Raw genomic sequence first — 20,637 nt, forward strand, 5'->3', positions numbered from 1 at the left:
AATTATTTAAATCGTCACTTCATTTTCCTATGTCGCCAGAGGCATGTAGTCTAGACGTACCTTCCATGGCCTGCATTGTGCCGGGGGTCAGACTAGATGATCATAATGGTCTCTTCTGACCTTAAAGTCTATGGGTCTATAGACCATCTCAGGATTTGTAAGCCAACCTCATGCTTCAGCGGGGAACAGATTCATGACTGAGTTGCCAGCCAGACCAGGGACCCTTAAAATTGGGGTGACATCGCCCCTCGCCAAGAGGCTGTTCTGCTACATGGAACCACGCTCCCACACCATGTCATCATGCACTGCGACCCCTCCCAGCCATGGGACAACACTGGCCCACAGTGGGAGAGGGAGGGGGGCATGCTAGGGAGAGATGTCTGGGCTACCTCTTTGGTCAGCACAAGCATAGGGTGGAGAACACGCACAGTCAGGGTGCAAGAGTAGCCAGAGGGCAGGGTGGACACGCATAGAAAGAGAACATGGGCCTAAAGGCAGGGGTGCCTAATGGCTAGAGCATGGGACTGGGACTCAGGAGACAGATTTTATTCCTGGTTGCTGTGAACCTGCTGGGTGACCCCTGCTCTGTGCCTCAGTTTCCCCCTATGTAACGTGGGGAGGAGAGTCCTGAGCTGCTTTGGGAACAATGGCTGAAAAGTGCGAGATAACAGCTCGCGGTGATTATGGTCAGGTTGCATCACGGCCCCTTCTCATCCCTCCCGCCCCCACATCACAGTGATCAGCAGCCGCCGGGCAGAGGGCACAGGTCCAGGCTGTCCAGCCCTTGCATTCATGGGGAGTCCGGTGCAGCTGCCGGCGCTGCCACACGCTGCTTCCCTGCCAAGGGAGACGTTCCCATGGTCGGTTTCACGGCCAGACGGGACCCCGGGGCTGTCCCCGCAGAGCAGGGCCACACACCCAGCGATTCCGGCCTCGAGCCCGTCTCCTGCGGCTGAGCTGGCGCAGAGCTCGCCGCCAGCCAGCCAGCTCCCAGCCACGCCGGCTCCCGCATGCTGCCGGCGTCAATGCCGGCGGTGAATACGCCTCGCGGTTCAAAGAGCCACAGCTGGTTTCTGGTTCCACTTGTGGAGGGGCGAACCCCTTGTCCTGCAAATGGCGGCTTTGCCTCCAGCCCTGCTCTCCTGGGACGGGGAGATTTGCTTGGGCCCCTCACTCAACTTCACTCAACTCAACGTCATTTACATCATGGCTGTGGGGTGGGGCCAGGGAGGAGGGGCTCAGGCTGCAGGCTGCCTTGGGGAGAGAGAGCACGACCCCAGCCCTCTCTCACCGCAGCAGTGTTGGGCCAGGTGAGAAGCGCCTCTCCATGGCCACTGCAGCGCCAGTGGGGACAGCCGGGGGAGGGGTGCGTGTCCCCCAGCTGGGGCAGGTCCAGGTTCGCCTTCCCCTGTGCTCCCCAGCCAGAGTGAGAATGCAGCAAACTGGGCACTTTCCCCTCGCTCCCTGACAAAGAGGACCAGCCAACAATGTCGCCTTAGGAATCGGGGGGGGGCTTTATGAACTTCCAGTATTACAGTCGGCAACATCCACCTAGCTGGCTGCCTGCCCTGTGTCCATAAGAACGGACAGGCCTGCTGACAGCAGGAGGGAGACCTGCCCCCGTGCCCTGTGATTCAAAGGATCCTGGGGTTCCCAGCTGCTGCAGAGCTCTGCGCCCTTTAAATCACCGCTGGAGCACCACGCCGCATGGCTCTAAGGGCTGGGTGCCGTGGTCTGGGCTGCTCCTGGCTCTGCCCCTTCTGCCTGAGGCCCTGCCCCTTCCAGGGGCACAGAGCCCCCCCCTTTGCCTGGGGGCCCGCAGGAGCTGTCGGCCCCTCTGAGAATGGCCAGACTAGGCAATGGTCCAGCTAGCCCAGTATTTTGTCTGCGGATAGTGGCCAATGCCAGCTGTTTCAGAGGGAATGAACAGAACAGGGACTCATCAAGTGAGCCTCCAGTCATCCAGGCCCCGTGTGCGGCAGGTTAGGAAACTTGGTGCATGGGGTTGCACCTCTGACCATTGCGGCTACCAGCCCCAGCCGGAGCTCATCTAATTCTTTTTTGACCCCAGTGACACTTTTGGCCTTCCCCACATCCCCCAGCAATGAGTTCCGCAGGTTGTCTGTGCGTTGTGTGAGCAAATACCCCCATTTGCTCGCTTGAAGCCTGCTGCCATTGGGTGCCCCTGGCTCTTGGGTTGATGTAAAGGGGTAAATAACATTTCTCCATTCCCGTTCTGCACACCCATCATGTCCCCCTTCGGCCACACCTTTCTCAGCTGCACAGTCCCACGCTTTGTAATGTCGCTTCTTAGGGAGCCTGTTTCATCCCCCTGCTCACTTTATTGCCCTTCTCTAGCCCTTTCCTATGTCTCATAGATGATCTTTTCTGAGTTGGGGCGACCAACGGTGCCCGTACTGTATTCCAGGGGGGGACGTACCATGGCTGGAGCACGACTCTGCCCTTTCTATATGCTGGGGAGAAGGGATGGGAGGCTGGTGGGATGGAGGAGCTAAACCCAGGATCCCCAGCCTGCTCGCAAATTTCTTTCTCCTTCCCACCCTGCGCTGCCAAGGGCTCCGGTTTCCCCCTCCCCCCGCTTCCGCTTTGTTTTCTAGCCAATGGGCCGGCTCCCAGGACGCGGCGCTGTTCAGTGCCCGGCCTTGCATTGTGTCTCGCTTCAGCTCAGTATCGCCGCACAATCTTCCCTTTATGCTGCCTCCCAACCGGCCGAGCAGAGACGGCCCCTTTTCCAAAGCCAGGTGGGCTCCCATGGGAGTCCGGCATGACACAGCACATCCAAGCACACAGGGGCCCGTTTGTGTCCCAGCCCGGCCCTTTGCCAGCGAGGCCTGAGCCAGCTTATCAGCGATCAGGTTTCCTTCGAAAGGCCCTTTTCCCAGGAGCTTGGAATGTGGAACCTGAGTAGGTTGGCTGAAAGCAGAGCTGGACTGTGCATGGGGTACCTGTCAGGGGAGAGGCCGTGGCAAGGGGCCTGCCCTTGCTAGCTGCTTGAGCTTAGACAGTCTGGTGAGCGTAGGGACGGTGGGGAGCTCTGCTCCCCGTAAGTCAGGTGACACCCCCACGCCCTGGGGAATAAAGTGACATATTTTCCCAGACTTCCAGGTCCTTTCAGGACTCAGCGAACCACCCCCACAGAGACAGACTCCGAGAAGAGTACAGCAAGCGCGCCAGCCCGCCCGCTCCCCCAGAAGCAACCACGTTACCCAGCCTGCCAAGTGCAGTATCGCCAACTTCACACGGTCAAAAAGTCCCAGGCAGGCTCACCCCAAATCCCCAGATGATGTAAAAAAACGAGATTTACCCAGCGTTGCTCGGGACCGTGATTCGGGAATTCCATGAAGCGCCTTTTGTTTCTTCATCCCTATAAACTCTTTTATCATTTGCTCTGATTTAACCAAAAAGGGCTCTAGTCAATTTGGTTTCCAGTGCAGGGCCGGCCCGTAACATTTTGGCACCTGAGGCAGGGAGCTCAAATGACGTCCCATGTCACCTCGCTTGGGCCAAAACTTTGAAAGGTCTCAATTCTGCCTTCTTCCTGTTCTGTTCCTCTCATGGGACTGCTCTGCTACCTCCCCCAATAAAGGAGAACTAAACTTAAAATGCCTTGTTCAAAAAGTGTGAACTAGTGTCCCCCCCATAGTCTGGCACCTGAGGCGGCTGCCTCAGTTTGCCTCAAGGTAAGGCCAGCCCTGCTCTTCTGTAAGTTTCTTTTAGTTTTCAAACCTTAAGCATTGATTTAGCTGTGCCAAAAGAGAGCACTACTCCAACATTTCTCCATATGATCTCTTTTCTGAAAGGCTTATTGAGAAGCAATCTTGTTCCACCTTCATCCTATTTTTCTGGCTCATCTTGGGTCAGTCTCTTTCAACATTTGCTCCGTTATGTCAGTATTGAGGACTTGTACTGGATTTTGGTAAGTCGGTCTCATTTCTGTTTGTCTTATGAGCTGCAATCCCATTCCAGGCACATCCCTTTTTCCTGGAAGACCCAAACCCTGACCTTGCTTTAAGTTATGATAAGAGGAACCTTCCTACCAAATTTGGCGGTTCTAGCTCTTACTATTTAGGCAGGAGTTCTTGAACAGACACACACGCTCTCTATATAGTAGATAATAGATGTGGGTTCTTTTTATTGGCCTTCTGCTTTTTTTGAGCCTTTTGGTCCCACTGGGGTCACTGGTTGAAACTTCCCCACAGTCCCGAGGGCCGGAAACTTACTTTTTCTTGAAGGCTGAAGGCTGACGTCATCACATCGCTGCTTGACGCCGGGAACTGAGGCTTTAAGGAAAACGAGACTTGTCGTGAGACTCGAGACAGAATCCGGAGAGTTGGCAGCGGCAGCAGCACTGGAGTTTAGGGCAGGCAGACACAGGGCGAGGAGTTTACTGCCAGCTCTGCAATATCCCCTAGGCGGCCTCTGATCGTCCATTCCTAGCAGGGCCTTAGACACCATCAGAGCCCGGCAGTTCTGGGGCTGGCACATCAGCTTCAAGCCCAGCCTTCATTGAGAAGAGGGAGTTATTTTGCCCCAATTCAGAAGCCTTTGTAGGATTCCAGATGGAGACCCAGCCGCAAAAGCTGTGTAGATACAAACTGCACTGGGCCATTGCAAGCTATGAGGTCTGGGCTGCTCCCCTTCACGAAAGCTGAACTCCATGGGAAAGTTGCACTAAGAGGACATAAGATGTGATTTCCACCGTGTGCCATAGGGTTGGTTTGTTGGTTTGTTTTTGGAGGGGATGGGTTATTTCTGTATAAGAGGGACTCAGTGTGGTTAGGCGGAACTCAGCTAGAAACAGCCACACATCAGTCCTGCTTTTAGGTGGATAATCAGCCTTTGGGGTTCAGGGGTGCAATTTTAAACCCAAAATGCACAGATTTTGGTTACAGGGTAGGGACAGTAGCTTAGGACATGGGCAACCCTAAGTTCAGGACCCTGTTCCAAGCCAATTTTAGGTACCTCTGCAGGCCCGTACCCCTAGGGTCCCCAAGTAAGCATGCTCTGGCCAGCCAGGAGAAGGCAGAAGCAGCACATTGCTGAACCTCCCTCCCCCATGCTCTGGCTGGCTGGGGGAAGGCTGGAGCTGATTTCCCCATTTACACGAGGGACCATAGGGGCTACATTCACACCCTTGTGGTCCACATTTACAAAAAAAGCAGCCCCCCCCCCCAATTCCTGCGTAGGGGCCTGCTCCGAGAGCCAAAAAGCCCCATTTGGCCTAACCCCATAGGCACCTCAGCTGCCTCACCCCTATAGTTTTGCTGTAACCATTTCCTCCATGCTTGTGTCTCTGCCTTAGGCACAGTTGTCTCCACCTCTGCCTGGGCACGATCCACGAACCACAGACAGGCAGGCATCCAGCCGCCTACCTCGCTGGCAGGGCCTATGCCGGCAGGGGTGCTTAGAGGGCAACACCACATAAAATGGCAGAAAAGGATGAGGGAAGCCCTTGCTCAAATCCAGTCTCCTCTTCAGGCTGAGGGGGAACTGAACTGGCCCCTGCAATAGCCCTGGGGCGTAGCCTAACTCCTGGGCCAAAGCTTATCAGGGCCGCCTGCTGGCTCTATGGCATGGCCCTATGGCTCTTGCTGGCTCTATGGCATGGCCCTATGGCTCTTGCTGGCTCTATGGCATGGCCCTATGGCTCTTGCTGGCGCTATGGCATGGCCCTATGGCTCTTGCTGGCGCTATGGCATGGCCCTTTGGCACGCTTGCCCAGAAAGGCTTGGGGTGCTTGCAACATGTTCTAGAGTCGGCGCATGCCGGAGCCCCTTCAAGATGGGCGGCACTAGAGCCAAATCCCTCCAGTTCTGGCAGATCCCTCTGGGCACGGGGCCTGGCCTGGCCGGGTGGGGGGTGGGGAAGTTGGTCTGATGCACACGTCAGGCCGTTCTTTGCCCCCGGCACTACACACTCCAGAAGCAGAGCCCAAACTAAGCGAGGGGGAAGGGTTCCTGTAGCCCCCTCTCCCCGCATCCTGCCCCGGGAGGTTCCGCTGGCGGCTGCAAACAGACACCACTCAGGGCTGCTGTGAGGGAGGCAGGCAGGAGAGGACAAAGAGGTAACTCAGGCTGCGGGAAGGTGTGGGGGGGCAGGTGCAGGGCTGGGAGGCTCCGCTATCAGCAGCGCTCCCATTGGACAGGCACTGCCCAAGCAAAGCCGCCCCCCAGCTCCGCAGCCCCTATAAATGCCCGGAGCTCGGGCGCCGCTGAGCGAGGGCGAGAAGGGGTCTCGATCGCCGGGGTGCTCCTGGGGAATGTCTGCTGAAGAGAAGAGCCCTGACTCCTGGCCAGCGGGACTGCAGCTGAAGAGCCCCCCCTACGTAAGCGATGGATCAGGGGCTGGGTGTGTGCGGGGAGGGGGGGGACAGACTGATCCTTGGGGAGAGAAGTTTGGGGAGCATGGGGGGCTCAATCTGGCTCCTAGGACTCATGCGCCTGCAGGGTGGTAGCTGCAGCTGGACGGGCAGGGACTAAGTGGGTCAGAGATGGTCCCACCAGGGCAGGATCCAGCTACTGGAGCAAGGGAAGGTGCCGCTCCCCCTCCGGCTGCCAAAACAGAGCCAGGCTGGAAACCCCGGAGGCCTGTTCGGGCACAGGCCGGGCTATCAGAAGGGACGTGGCTCAGGGCAGGGGGTGCTAACCCAGGGGCAGAGGAGTTGCCTGCAGCATGGGGGGATGGAGCCGGGCATCCAGCGTTGGCCCCTCCAGGCAGGACAGGGGCTGAGCCGGCCTCTTGCACAATCCGTCAGCTCTAGTGCTTGGAGGGAGGTTCAGAGGTCACCCCCTGCCTTGGGCCACATCCCTTCTTCAGCCTCTCCTGCTCCTTCAGCTGCTTTAACCTTCGTCCCTCCCTGATCCTTACCCCTTTCTCCGACATCTCCCCCCAGCTGATTCTCACCTGCCTGCTTGGGCATCTCTGCACCCCCCTCGGCCTTTTCTGCCCCTTCCCTATCCTACTGAGGGCAGGTGAGTGCTGGGGTTTGCAGGGGCCAGGCTTAGCAGGGGAAATGCAGCTGCCCTGGTAGCCCAGCCTCTGTCCAAGCAGGCCTCCAGGTTTTCTAGCCTGGCTCTGTTTTGGCTGTTCTCAGCCCAGACTGGCACAGCCCCCCCATAAGTCCAGATGGGCTGAGCTTCCCGAGTCTCTCTCTCCTTTCCTTGCCACGGCAACACCTGGCCTCATTAGAGCAGCATCCGCCCTCCAAAGGCCTGTGCCTCCAGACTGAGCTGAGTACCCTCTCAAAGTTCAGACCCGGTGCTGCTGTGTGCCTCAGTTTCCCCACCTCTCAGCAACTAGTAGCCCAGCGGGACCGCTCCAGCTCCGAAGAGACAGACGCGCGTCACGCACGGCATTTAGGTTTCTCTGACACACGTGCCGAAGCTCGGCCGACGTGCGAGGGCTGCACGGGAAACGGGAGCCACGATGGCGTGGGGAGCCCAGACAGCCCCATCGCGGCCTGGCGCTGGAGAGAAATTGCCTGGAAACAAAGGGACAGGGGCGTTTCCGCGGCAATTTGCCTCCCGGCTGCTCCCGCATTTAACGCCACCTCTTCCCTTAGCTTCAGGCCCTTTGGCAGGCAGGCCAGCCAGACCCCGCTCCTAGGTAAGCAGAGTACCAAGGGGGCAGGGACCTCTCCGTTCAGCACCTAGTGCACTAGAGGCCCTGTCCATTACGGTAGGTCCTACCATAATACCCCTCACAAGGGCCTGAAATAGGGCTGATTTTAGACACTTGCCCCCTTCCAACAGCGAGCTGGGAAGGGAGCTGTCATGGTCCTGCTGGCCCCTCTGCCAGGGAGCCATTGTCTAGGGTGATTCTGTGCTGGGCTGAGACTCGCCATGTTCCCGGCGTCACTACCCTGGGCTGGATTTTGAATGGGTGCCGTGGCAGCGATGGGCTCTCCAGCCCAGGAAAGAGCTATGTCCGGCCCCTGCTGAGGTTGGCTGGCAGCAGCCGGGAAGCTGGCCTGCCTCACAGTGAGCTTCTTGACTCAGACAGCTCCGGCCCCTGGTCTGCAGCCCCCTCCTCATCCAACACTGGTGTGGAGAAAGGGAATAAGGAAAAGTTATTTACTTGTTCCCATAACACAAGAACTAGGGGTCACCCCATGAAATTAATAGGTAGCAGGTTTAGAACAAACACAAGGAAGTTTTTCTTCACGCAGCGCACCGTCAACCTGTGGAACTCCTTGCCAGAGGAGGTTGTGGCAGCCAGGACTTTAACAGGGTTCAAAAAAGAACTGGCTACATTCACAGAGGTTAGGTCTATCAATGGCTATTAGCCAGGATGGACAGGGATGGTGTCCTGAGCCTTTGTTTGTCAGAGACAGGGAATGGATCACATGATGATTCCCTGTTCTCTTCATTCCCTCTGGAGGAACCTGGCATTGGCCACTGTGGGAAGACAGGACACTGGGCTAGATGGACCTTTGGTCTGACCCAGTCTGGCTGTTCTTATGGTCTTAACACTCTCCTTCTTCCTCAGACCTTCCACTCCGGCCTGGAGATGCAGGGGCCTCCTCCCTCCAGCCGCAAGCTGGTGATCATGACCGCAGGGGCGGTCGCGGTCCTCACCGTCAGCATCATTGGGGTCCTGGTGGCAACGTATCTGGGGCGAGCTACCTGTCTCCAGGTACAGCCAAGGGACTGGGGGAGGGCGGGGAGGGTGGGGTGGGCCTGGCTCCCTCTGCAGGAAGGAAGAGACAGCCTGGAATGAGACGGGAACGGAGGGATTCTTAGCTGAGCAGACCAGCTTGCTCCAGGCAAGAGGGAGAGAACAGGGAGGGGAGGGCGACTTGGAGGAATGGTGACGACTGGGGATTTCTCACGGTGACCGGTCAGTGGCAGGGGGAGGGGTTCACGTCGCTGATCCATCTAATCCCGTCTCCTTCCTTCCCCCTCCCCTCTGCTCAAGCGAGATGCCTACGGCTACCTGCCTGCCCAGGTGAACGTCCAGAACGAAGCGTCGCTGCTCCTGGCACTCAGCGAGCTAGGGGAGCAGGGGGTGGCCCCGGGGATCACCTGCGACCTGAGAAATGTGAGTAGCATGGGGGTGTCGAGGAAGATGGGGGTGTCCGTTGTGCATGGCAGGGGCTCCCTCTCCACCTCCCTCCCCCGCAGGACTCACACCTGAGAGCGAGCCACGTCCCGGGTGGGGGACCAGCCCACAGCAACACAACCCGAGAGGCAACCTCAGCCCGGATCAGGCTGCAGAATAGAATGAGTCCAGCTAGAGCTGGCTCCCTCCTGCCCAGAACGACCTGGCTCAGCCATACGTCTCCACAGCAGTGGGCATAGTGGAGGCCAGCCTGACCGGCTCCATCGCCCTCTACTCCAGCCCCTCCTCCCCACTGCTTGGGGGCAGCCCCAGGGCAGTGCCTGGTGAGAGCACCCGGCAGGGAGGAAACACAGGACACCAGCCTGTCCCCAGCTAGCTGCAGCACTGTGGGGTTAAGCACTTCCCCTCCCCTCTCCAGGGCAGCAGCTCCCCCTGTGCCTCAGCTGCCAAGCCCCTCCAGGAGGCCACCCTGACAGGCTTTCACAGTGGGGTGCTCTTGCTTTTCCCCCTCCCAGCACCTGATGGTGTATCACGGGCAGCCGGAAGGGTGCGTGGCCCGGAAGATGGAACCCTCCGACCAGCTGCCGTCCTGCCAGGCGCTGGAAAGCTACTTTCAGGCTGTGTTGGTAAATCGCCACCCAAGGGATGCTGCAGCTGCCCCCCACACCGCCCGCAGACAGGGCCCCTCAAACCCAGCCAGGCTGCAGAGTCTCGCCTCCCGCCACGGACGGGGGCTGCTTCCCAAGGGCCCCTCCAACAGTGCGCTCCAGGGCGCAACTCATCCCTCAGCTGCTCCTAACCAGGGCCAGGGGGATGCAAAGAGCAGGGAGGTGGATGTTCCCGGGAGCCTCGAACCTCCTGGGTGCTGCAAGGGCCAGTGGGGCTCCAGGCACGGCTGTCGTTGCACATCCCTGCCCTTAGCGCCACTCACGAGGGATGGGAAGGTTTAACCAGTTAGTGGGCGAGGTTTACTGGTTAAGGTTAACCAGTGAGGCTGGAGCTGCTCTGGGAGGAGGGTGGGGGGAGGGAGGCATTCCAACTCAGCAGCAGGCAGGGCGCTCCATCCAGGCTAGAGCAATCTCCCCCCCCCCCCCTCATCCCCCTTGAACCACACACACAAGCACCCGTAGAGCGTCACCTACCTCCGGCCACCTCGCTGCCCTGAACATCGCCCCTCCCAGGAGCGGCCAGGGGGCTCCTGCTTAGCAGGGCTCTGAGCAGAGCAGAGGCCAAAGGTGGCCAGCCGGCCAGCTCCCCCTCACTGCTGTCCAAGTCGGTCTCTGTGGCGTCAGAGGCCCACAAAGGAGCCTGGCTGTAGCTATGAATAGAGCCCTACCGAATTCACACTCCGGCATGGCCAGTTCCACGGCCCTAGGATTTGAACATTGGTACATTTCATGTTTGCAGCTGTTTAAACCTGAACTGTCACAGTATTGTAGCCAGGGGGGCCTGACCCATAAGGAGATATGGGGAGGGGGGTTTGCAAACCTGCTGGAGGGGGGTCATGGGATTGCCACCCTGACTTCTGTGCTGCCTTCAGGCTGGACTCAAAAGGCAGCAACTGCTGAACTTCCTGCAGCCGCAGGAGGCTCCAAAAGACAGAAGTGGGGCTGATCTCCCCTGTGGGGCTGGGAACACCCCAGCTAGGGGCCCCTCGCTGCTAGTCCTGCCCTGCCTGGGAGGGACAAGACTTGTTCCCTGTCTGTACAGCTGAGGAACGCGCTGCACCCCCCACCCACACTCAGCTGTAGGAACCTCAGGCTGCTGCTGCCTATACTCAAGACAGCATCCTGCTGCAGGGGTAGGCACCTGGAGATGGGTCTGGTCCCCTTGCAGGGGAGGGACAGCTCCTGTCCTCCCCGTGCCCCGGCGGAGGTAGGAAGCCCCCTTCGATGGGGCGCTCCTAGGAACAAGGAGGCGGCAGATTTCATGGAGAAGGGCTTATGTCGCAGTCCAGGATGCCTTTTGCGTGGCTGTGAAATTGGCAGGGCCCTCGCGATAAGGCAGCCGCCTCTCCAGGGACGAACCTGCCCAGGCTGGATCAGACCCAAGGTCCACTTAGCCCAGTCTCCTGCCTCCCCCGGGGGCTTCAGGAGAAAGGCGAGGCCCTTGTCCTGTCCCATTAAAGACTCACCCTGCCCCCTGGGTTTTCTCCCCCCCTCCCATCTTTTCAATTGCTCTAATGTTGAGCCAGCCCAGCGAGCCGGGCACGACCAGGCTGCAGTCCTGGAGCTGGAGCTCACCTCGCCCGTGGGAACAGGAGAATCCAGGCCCCTGGGCTCCCTTCCAGCAGGGACGGGAGGAACAGAGCCCGGCCCAGGGGACCACCGCAACGCCACTCGCCTGGGGGGGGGGGGAGGAGCCTGTCCAACCTGCCCCAGCCTGCTGACCGCCCGGGCGATGCCAAAGCCACGTGGGAATTGCTACCTGGATCCACCGCAAGGCCCTGAGAACGGCAGGAGCAAGCCCTGCTCCACCGGCTAGACTGGCAGGAGCTCAACAGTGGAATACCCAGGGAGCCCCACCCTTCAGACCTGCTGAGCATGCAGGGTTGGGGGCGGGGAGGGAGACGGACCGCAGGAAAAATGGCCCCTTCCCTGGGAAGCCAGGCAGGTTGTGTCTGAGAGGGGACCCCAAGCAGAACCCTCTCCAACTCCCCCAAGAAAAACCAGCAGGTCCTGCTCACCTGGCCTTCTCCAAAGCATCTGAATTTGGCCTGGGGGGGCCATGCTACGAACGGAAGGGAGGCCATAGCCCAGGCCACTGGATTCAGGCACTGCGGGAGGGAGAGGGGGGAGGAACTTGCAGGTGTTGCTTCCCAGGGGGTGCATGGAGGGATCTGATGGAGGGCCCAGCCGGCACATTTCCCTATCACCCAAATCCAGGTGGAGGCCAGAAAATTCCCAGACAAGGGTCAGGAACCAGGTACTGCTACTGCCTGGCGGGGAAAGGGCCAGTCAGGTGCACTAACCGCTAGGCAGCCCAGTCCTCCCCACCCTGCCCAGGTGAGATTCTTTGACTGGCCACGGGTGGCGCAGGGTGAAAGGCCCAGGCACGTCTTTCCCCTCAGTTTGCATCAAAGCCTCCTACCCAACTGCCTGTGATCCCCCTGCAGAGAAACGCCACGCTGGGGCTTACCTCGGACGTTCAGAGCATGGGCACTGGCGCCCTGGGCAGCCTGACCACCCTGCTGTGCAGCAACAAGCCCACGTACTTGATCACAGCCTTTGCACGTACGTAGCATGCCCCCCGGCGCCAGGGGAATCGCTGGGCCAGATAATCAGCTTGGGGGTGGGTGGAAGAGCCAAGTCTGCAGTCAGGTTAGACCCAGTTGTGCAAGGCAGGGCTACATTGATCTGCCTGAGTGGCCGCTAGAGCCCCATGCTGGCCCTGCTAGTCATATAGACAGTCTGTCTGTGGCATCCAACACACTAGCCATGAGCCACATGTGGTTATTTGGCCAGCTGAGTGTGGCTAGTTCGCTATGACTAGAGTGGCGACTGCTTCAGAACTGCTTGGGCACCACAGGTCCATGTGTAGAAGTAGCCAGAGCTGATCAGCCATTTATGGCCCATCAGGGCAGAGGTCTATTACTTACTAAAGGTCTTGATTTTCGTCTCTCCGTAGCTGCCCCTAGGCATCACATAAGCATGGCTGCTTAGCAAGCCCAGAGCTCAAGCCAGGAATGCCAGACAGCAAATCCATCTGTCCCAACTACCGTATTAACTCCAACTGCACCCACCCAGGAAGGCCATGCACACGTCTACGATTTTCTAGCCTTTGGTTCCATATTTTGGCGGAGAACCAACACCACAAACGTGTGGGATTTTGTATCACTGCTTTGCACGAGATAATTAGTCGCAATAAAATCCAGAGATGTGACAAGTTGCCGAGTTACCCGTAGCATCAACCCTTCTCTAACGAATCAACTCAGAAGCAGAAGCCAGGCTGCAGAGATTTTTCATTACACTCACACCTGAGGGTTTGGGGCCTTCTTCAGACCCCTCTGTACTAGAGTGAGCCCTCGGTGGGGATACAAGGATATATTGGCTGGCACAGTGAGCAATAAAGAGCCCCGCCATACGGCTTTTGTCTCAGCGTGGATCGTTTCTGGTGCTAACTTCCCAGCAAGCATGCTGCTGCACAGGAGCAGTCTCTGAGCAAAGTGCTTTTCCCTGCTAGGGGGTGGTCCCAGCAGCTGTGCTAATGGGGGGTTCGGTGGCAGCACATGGATCTGGATGAGCAGGCTGAAGAGATCTAGTACTAGGTCCTCCAGCCCTTTAAGGTAAAGGCTACAGGTTAGGGGAGCGCGCAAGGCCAGGGGACTGGCATACTCACTGCTCTGCGCATGCGCCAAGGGAGGCCCCTCGTGTTCTGAGCTGCTTCCCAGAGGCTGCCCGGGGTTAAGGCAGAGCTCAGACAGGCCATAGGAATATAGTGCTCGACTGCATCAGAACTGCTGAGAACCGGAAAGTGCGGCCGTTCATCTGCACTCCAGGGGCAGCGGGATGGGTTTCCAGCCGTGGCCCGGAAGTAACAATGAGCACCTACCTGGTACGTCTCAGACACGAGACACTTCCAGGTGGCTGAATAGAGTCCAAGCAGGGAATTCCCAACACAGCTCTTATCCTGACCTGCAGGGCCCCGGGCCGGTCTTGCCTGATCTCTGGGCACTTACCTCACTTCCCCCCGGCAGCACCCTGGCGACTTCCCAAAAGGGGGTGGGGGAGTTATGAGAAGGCTTGCCGAGTTCTCAGCAAACAGGCTGTGCTGAGGTACTTGTGAGAACAGCTCGCAGAGAAGCAGGCTGATGTCACTCCCGCCAGCAAACCCTTACGTCCATCCGTACAGCAGCCTTTAGTGGGTGCTCTCGGGTAACAGAGCAGAACACTGAACCCTCAGGCGAAGCGCCAGCCCCTGCTCTAGAAAGACGTCCGTGTCTTGATTTAGGGACTCTGAGTGATGGAGAATTCACTCATCCTTGAGTTTCGGTTCCATTGGTCAGTGTCACGGAGAATAGTGCGAGCCCTCTCTAGTCTGAGACTTGCTGACTTCCCTTCCCCACCACTGATTCTTGTTAAGCCTTTGTCCGCTTGCTTAAGGTGCACCAAGGTATCAGATCCACACACAACTTTGCCACAGGCAAATGTTTGCTTCATTGGGTGACTCCGGTGAGTAAAGTTACACAACTGCAGGGCCTGGGCATAGCGGGGAGGGCTCTCAGCGGGTCTTTTTTCCTTACCACACAGGTCTCTACGTACCACAAAGCCAAGAAGGGAATGTACTTAAGATCAGTGAGCTGTTCTGTTTAAGGCCACCCTGGATACTGTGGCCTCCTGTACACTATGCACGGCAGCTCTCCATGGCAGAAGCCCTGTCTACATGCAAGTTAGCACCAGATCCCCCCACCATAATGCTGAGGACATTTACTGCTCCGTACAAAAGTACTTCACACCAGTATGGCTATTCTCACATAGGAAGGGGAGGCACTATCCCAGGAAAAGGTCCTGTACCCCAGTACAACCAAGTCCAGTCTAGGGATTGTTCTGGTGCATCAGTAAGAGAAGTACTCCCCAAACAGAAAGCTACACCAGGACAAAGACGCAAGGAATTCTCTTGGACCCAGTTAATCTGGTTTAAATGAAGCCTTCTCCCCCATTGTGAGGTCCTGGGCCTAAGTACAGCTTTCCCTGGAGGTGGGTCACCCTATCAATGCAGGGAGGATGATGGTCCTACCCTGGAGTTAGGACATTGGGCAAGATGAACCCAGCCTGGGCCAACCTGACAATTCCTATGCGCCTTTAGGAAAACCATTAGCATTTTGATAGTTACTTTGGAAGGGAAATGGAAAAAAAATTTAACGTTTTTATTAACTGTTACATCAAGAAAAAAAACATCCTACCCTGGAGAACAGTGATTAAGTAAATCGACGTTATTAGGTTATATGGACCGGAACATGCAGGGCTTAAGATTATCCCAATTGCTCGTCAGTGGTAAGGGGCCGGTACCCCCGTGCCATCATTTCTTTTCCTCTTCCTTTTTGTCCTTGTTCTCCTTGGAGGCCTGCGAGGCCAAAGAACCCATTGCGTTGCGGATGGCCTCGTTGTTGGGGTCGACCCCAGGCAGGTTTTCAAGCACGCTCTGTAGGAACTCTGGATCCTGCATAACGTCATAATCATCTTCTTCCTGCACGTCCATGTAGAGAGAGTCACTGCCCACTCCCTCACAAGGAAGATATGCTGATCTAACAGGCTACTCAAAGCACTCCACCCTGGTAGCAGGTGCTGGGCATGTTAGGGAAGATTTAAGTGGATTCCAGGAACTCACTGGGGAAGCAGGTGTAAGCTCTATGGGGAAAGTTGGACGTAGGGTATGAGCTGGGCAGCTGTGTGGGAGGAACCCCAGCTGCAGCAAATCTTACTTAGGGATGTAAATCCCGTTCAACTGGTTAATCCATTAAACATGGATGGCTGGGCCAGGGCCAGGGCCAGAGCACCCCACCGGTTAACCTGGTAACATCCCTCATCCTACTGACAAAGCTTGAACTGAACAGCGATGTGAACCAAGACTAAGGAGAGGGGGAGTTTGGACTCTACACAGAGGGGATGCCGTAAGACAATGTTTCTCAACCAGTGGCGAGTACCCTTAGGGGTACCCGAGAGAAGTCTGGGGGGGGGGGTACGTCAACAACTGAAATTTGGAGAAAACTGAATTTTTGTTTTAAGTTTTACAGAGTTTTATCATTTTTGTACTTTTTACACCCAAAAATGTCACTGCCTGCCTGGCTACGATTTAAACAAATGTGTTGCAACAGTAGAAAAAAATTGTGTCTGAAAATTTTGTACTGGGGGTACTTGTTTTTTTTCTTTTTAAGAGCTACTTTATAAAAAAAAGGTTGAGAAACACTGCCGTAAGAGATGGAGGTGCACGGGGAGACCATCACCTTGGTAGGTTCTGATGTGTCCATGGCTGCACTGCTATCAATCTCGGCCGACTCAGCTTGGGCAAACTCTGAAGAGAGGAAAGGAACGATGAGTACTCCCCACCACCTTTACTGCAGCTGCGTTTCTGCTGGATTGGCAGCAAGCTGTGTATGTAAAGATCCCGAAGGCAACGTGCCACAAAGCAATTAGCAGATCTGGAGTCTCATAGACCCAATAGCCACAACTGCAGGCCTTCAGATCAGGAGTCTGGCGGCGCTTGATCCCACCCCTTTTTTACCCAGTTGTGCCTGTCCATAGCAGCACATGGCAAATCATTCCTACCCCACTACAGACGCCGTATCAGTCAAGAATTACCACAAGAGGTGCCTGGGATAATGCTGATGGGTACAGCAGGAAGCCTCGAGGCAGAAGACAGGACGGTGCTGAAATCCCTTGTTCCCTGACAGGCAGGACATTCGTGGGATTCAGGCCCCCTCAGACAAACACTCACTAATTCGGTGTATCTTCATTTCTGGGTGCCCAACCTTTACTGGACATTCGGAGGTGTCGAGAACCTGCTGTTGCTTCTGAAATCAGGCAGCCCAGGAATTGTCTTCAGGGATTAGACAGATGTGTTAAATTCTAGCCACTTGCCTGGTCCTTGCAGAGACATCTGCATGGCATAAGCAATCTGCTCCTCTTCTGTCATGCTGCTAAGGTCGGGCAGGCCGGCTCTCCCAAACTCCTGCTGGGTGATCGTCATCTTCAATAAGGCATCGTCCGAATCTAGCGCAGGAATAAACACCGCACACGTTCCTAGAGCACTTCTCCCTCCAATTTCCAGAGTGATTTCCATTGACATACATCCCACTCTCCAACTTGAGAGAAGGATCCCTCCTTCCCACTGAAAGGCAGCTTCTTCTGGGGTGGAACAAGACAGTGGCACAAAGAGCACAGCCACAATGCACAACAGTTCAGGACAGGACAAATACTGTGTCCAACAAAGTGCAGAGGGCAGTTTTAGGGGAAGCAGACACCCAAATAGGGATTGGGCTGCGATAATGGGATTAATGGTATTCTTGTGGAACGTGCCATGGGATCTCTAACGAGCGTGAGTGATCGGGGCCTCCTTCTGCATTCCTGGTGAAGGGGAGCGCCATGCTGGAGGTCTCCAAACCATCACTGGAAAGGAAGCGATGCCCCTAGTGAATGCCCAGAGCTGTACCTCCCATCCAATTGCCACCCAGGGCCTGCTTGGCACTGGAGGTTGGACAGGATCTCAACACAAAGGCCTGGCTGCAGACTCCCTCCTCTCAACTCGTTGCTCACCCTCGCCCCTCCCAAACGAAGAGGGATTAGATCCCCCACCCGGTTTCTTACCATCCCCACCAGTGGCTGCAATTCCTGCCTCAGCAGCGGAAGCAGCTGCAGCTCTTCTGGCCTCTTCCTCCTGCCGCTGTCTCTGCTCCTCCATGGACACACGCAGCGCCTGTGGAGCAGACAACGGGGCATACTCACAGCACTGGCATGTTCACAAACAGTGTGGCTCCTTCAAAGCCATTCTTGGGTCTATCATCTCTTACCAGAGCCAGTTCTGGGTCTGCGCTGGGATCCACTCCAAACTCAAAGTCGCTAGCGCCAAGGCCCAGCATAGCACCGCCCTCCCCAGCTAAAATGGGGGAGCTGATGAGGGCATCGGCAAGGCTCGGACCTGGGGGCACAGTCACCAGATGGGAACCGGTCCCATCCTTGCCGTTTAAGGTGTTAATGAAGGCAGTCAGCTTGTCTGTGTTGGCTTCCTACAGGAAGGGAAGAGACACAGAGAGAAGTCAGAACTCAGGGTGGCTTCCTTCTGTTGGCTTGGCTCACAGGAGATACTGCTGCGCTCTGAGCTGTAAAAACCCTGCGGGAACTTCACACTGTCCTTAAGGACAGGTTTGGTGTTTTAAATGTCAATGGTGAAGCAGGTTTTGCTTACAAAGGATTGTACCCCAAACTGATAAATATGGAGGAAACTCAAAATTACAGCTGGCTTTCTGTTTTCAACCAGAACATTGTGCAAAAACCAACCTTTGCAGAAGCTAAGTTAAAAACAAAAAAAGAAAAGATGTCCTTTAACACTTTCATTTATGAAAACGAAGGGTTTTAAAAATCCAATTTGCTGTCTTTTTGCCCTTCACTGATGGTAGGTTTAGATCAGTCAGTTTCCCTGAAGCACTAGCAGAAATGTGAAATGTTTGGGTTGCAAACACAGCAAAGGAATATTTGAAGAAAGAATCTCCTTTGGAATCTGTAAAATATTAATGGAAGGATTTCTATTGTCTGAACAGATCAGCCTTAACATTGCTGCTAAAGAAAATAAGACACAGGGAACTGTGTTCGTATTCTTCATTTGTGTTCCCAGAGAAATAGGAGCCAACTGTTTGAAAATGAGATGTTAACCCCCAGTGCTGTTTTCTATTCCAAACATTCTTAGGAGATCAGTTCAAAAGTCTCACCTCTTCTCCAAAGTTGATAATGTCAACATTTACTTTCTCCTTTTTAAGGCGCTTTGCCAGTTTCACCAGCTGCAATAAAGAGAAAGGAGTGTTAGTCTTTCATCACTTGTCTCCACATAACAGAAGGCAGACAAAAGTGCGTGGGATTTGTTCATCAGGACACAAAACCAGATATCAAAGCATCTAACAGGCGCCACACTCTATACAAGCTTCAGCATAAGAGATTATTTCTGTACATAAAACGTTTGAGATGTTCCATCTCCATTTTACTCCAATGAAAAGCCTAATAGGCCAGAACTTAAAGCCAGCAAGCTTCTGACATTGTTTTAAAGAAACACACTGACAATCTGAATTACCTTAGGTTATCTTTATAATTGTATGTACAGGCAGTCCCCAGGTTACATGGATCCGACTTACATCGGATCCCTACTTACAAACGGGGTGAGGCAACCCCGCACTAGCTGTTTCCCCCCAGCAGACCAGAGAGACGCAAAGCTAGCGCCCCCCCCAGCAGACCAGTGAGACGCAGAGCGGCTTTTCTCGGCAGACACCTCAGCTTGAGAATAAAGGACTGATGGAAGTGAGGTGTGGGAGAATAAAACTGAGCTCTGGAGAAATGTTTGGCTAGAGTTTCCCCTACAATATGTACCAGTTCCGACTTGCATACAAATTCAACTTAAGAACAAACCTACAGTCCCTATCTTGTACGTAACCTGGAGACTGCCTGTACTTTGATTTAATTAAAAGGCACCTATTTTAAATTGTTATAAAAAACAAACACAATTAGAGTTTAGATTTCTGATTGAAGGCTTTTTTAATATAGTCCTTCCTCACTACAAGATACAGTCCAAAAAAACTTGGACTTATACTGAAACAACTTAAAGCGGGGAATTTTTTTCCCGTAGCTGACTTCCATTTGCACAAATTGGGAGGTTTTTTTGCGTGACTTATGAGCAGGGAATGGGAGGATTTAATGCATCAGTTCCTACAAGCATCAATGACTTCAGTGTGAAACAGATGTATAGCAGCGCGACTTATAGTGGGGATGCCCTGTACTGCAACCAGAAATTTAAGCACGATCAAATTTAAATTCCCTAACCTACTTTTAAAAGGGATTCAAATGCTACTGGCCTTTAAGAGCCTTGCTAGCATTCCTCTGTCAGGGAATTCTGTACACTTAAAGGAGTCAGTTACCCAGCTTGTATGGTCCCAGTGTTCATTGATAAGGGCTTGAGAACAAATCAGTCTTCAATGCTTCCATCACGGAACAGAGTTCTCTTCCCCCAGCTCTGTTCTTCCACACACATGAACTGTGGTGTTCTGTGACCACAAGGCTGGGACAAAGACAGGATCTCCTGTCTAGGACTGTCATTTGTTACTGTATTTGTTACTTGAGGGCCTGCCACTCTGACAAGGGAGGGATAATAGTACTATTGTTAGCCGCAGCAGCAGCTTTCAGTCAAGTGATCCTGCAGCACTGTGGAGGTCCAGTTCTTTGGGGCATGTATTACGAGAACTGGGACATTATCCTAGGAAACAGCTTGATTGTCTTCATACTGTCCTTAGGGATTTAACTTCATCCAAAAAGTGACAAGTGGGCAATGCAACAGCTAGAATGCGAGGTCTACACGAAATAGGATGGAAGATTTGGATACACACTCCTTCCACTCATCTTGTGTGCTACCAATTAAGACATAAAATCTGTATTGTACAAGCCTACTACTATGCGATTTCTAAAGCTCATTAACATGTCATGCATTAACTGGCCCAGGGAGACCACGCTGGAGGAAACAAAAAGTTCCCTAGTGCATATTAACATCAAACTTCAGTGAGATGCACTAAGGAACTTTTAGTTTAGTTTAGGTCAGTATGATCTATGAAGGCCAGTAAGTGTGCACCATTTGCTTTGATTTAGAAATCACACCCATAGGGTGTCAGCTAAACAGTAGTCCCATTGGGACAAAAGCTTTGAGTCTTACAGTTCTTGATACAGATTCAATGACACGACTGTAATCAGTGCTCCATTAAAATTCCTTAGAATCAGGTTTTCTCCATATAAAGACTGACCAACATAGTTCTGAATTACACTGAACAGCTGCAGTTTCAAGAAAGCAGCAATTATTAGGCACTTGATA

General features: G+C 54.7%; 1 protein-coding gene across 2 annotated transcripts in view; it reads right to left on the minus strand.

Moving 5' to 3' along the window:
- Positions 1-14,932: 14,932 nt before the first annotated feature.
- LOC102450458 (26S proteasome non-ATPase regulatory subunit 4) overlaps positions 14,933-20,637 on the minus strand; it is a 69,467-nt gene continuing 63,762 nt past the window's right edge. For both annotated transcript variants that reach the window (XM_075907818.1, XM_075907817.1), the window contains 6 exons: positions 18,503-18,571; positions 17,588-17,803; positions 17,385-17,493; positions 16,659-16,790; positions 16,025-16,092; positions 14,933-15,267 (listed from right to left, as the gene is read on the minus strand). In XM_075907818.1, coding sequence (XP_075763933.1) covers positions 15,100-15,267; positions 16,025-16,092; positions 16,659-16,790; positions 17,385-17,493; positions 17,588-17,803; positions 18,503-18,571 — 762 coding nt within the window. In that variant the 3' untranslated portion in view covers positions 14,933-15,099. The remainder of the gene's footprint in view (positions 15,268-16,024; positions 16,093-16,658; positions 16,791-17,384; positions 17,494-17,587; positions 17,804-18,502; positions 18,572-20,637) is intronic.

The sequence above is a fragment of the Pelodiscus sinensis genome, chromosome 24, assembly GCF_049634645.1.
Source record: "Pelodiscus sinensis isolate JC-2024 chromosome 24, ASM4963464v1, whole genome shotgun sequence".
NCBI lineage: Eukaryota > Metazoa > Chordata > Testudines > Trionychidae > Pelodiscus > Pelodiscus sinensis.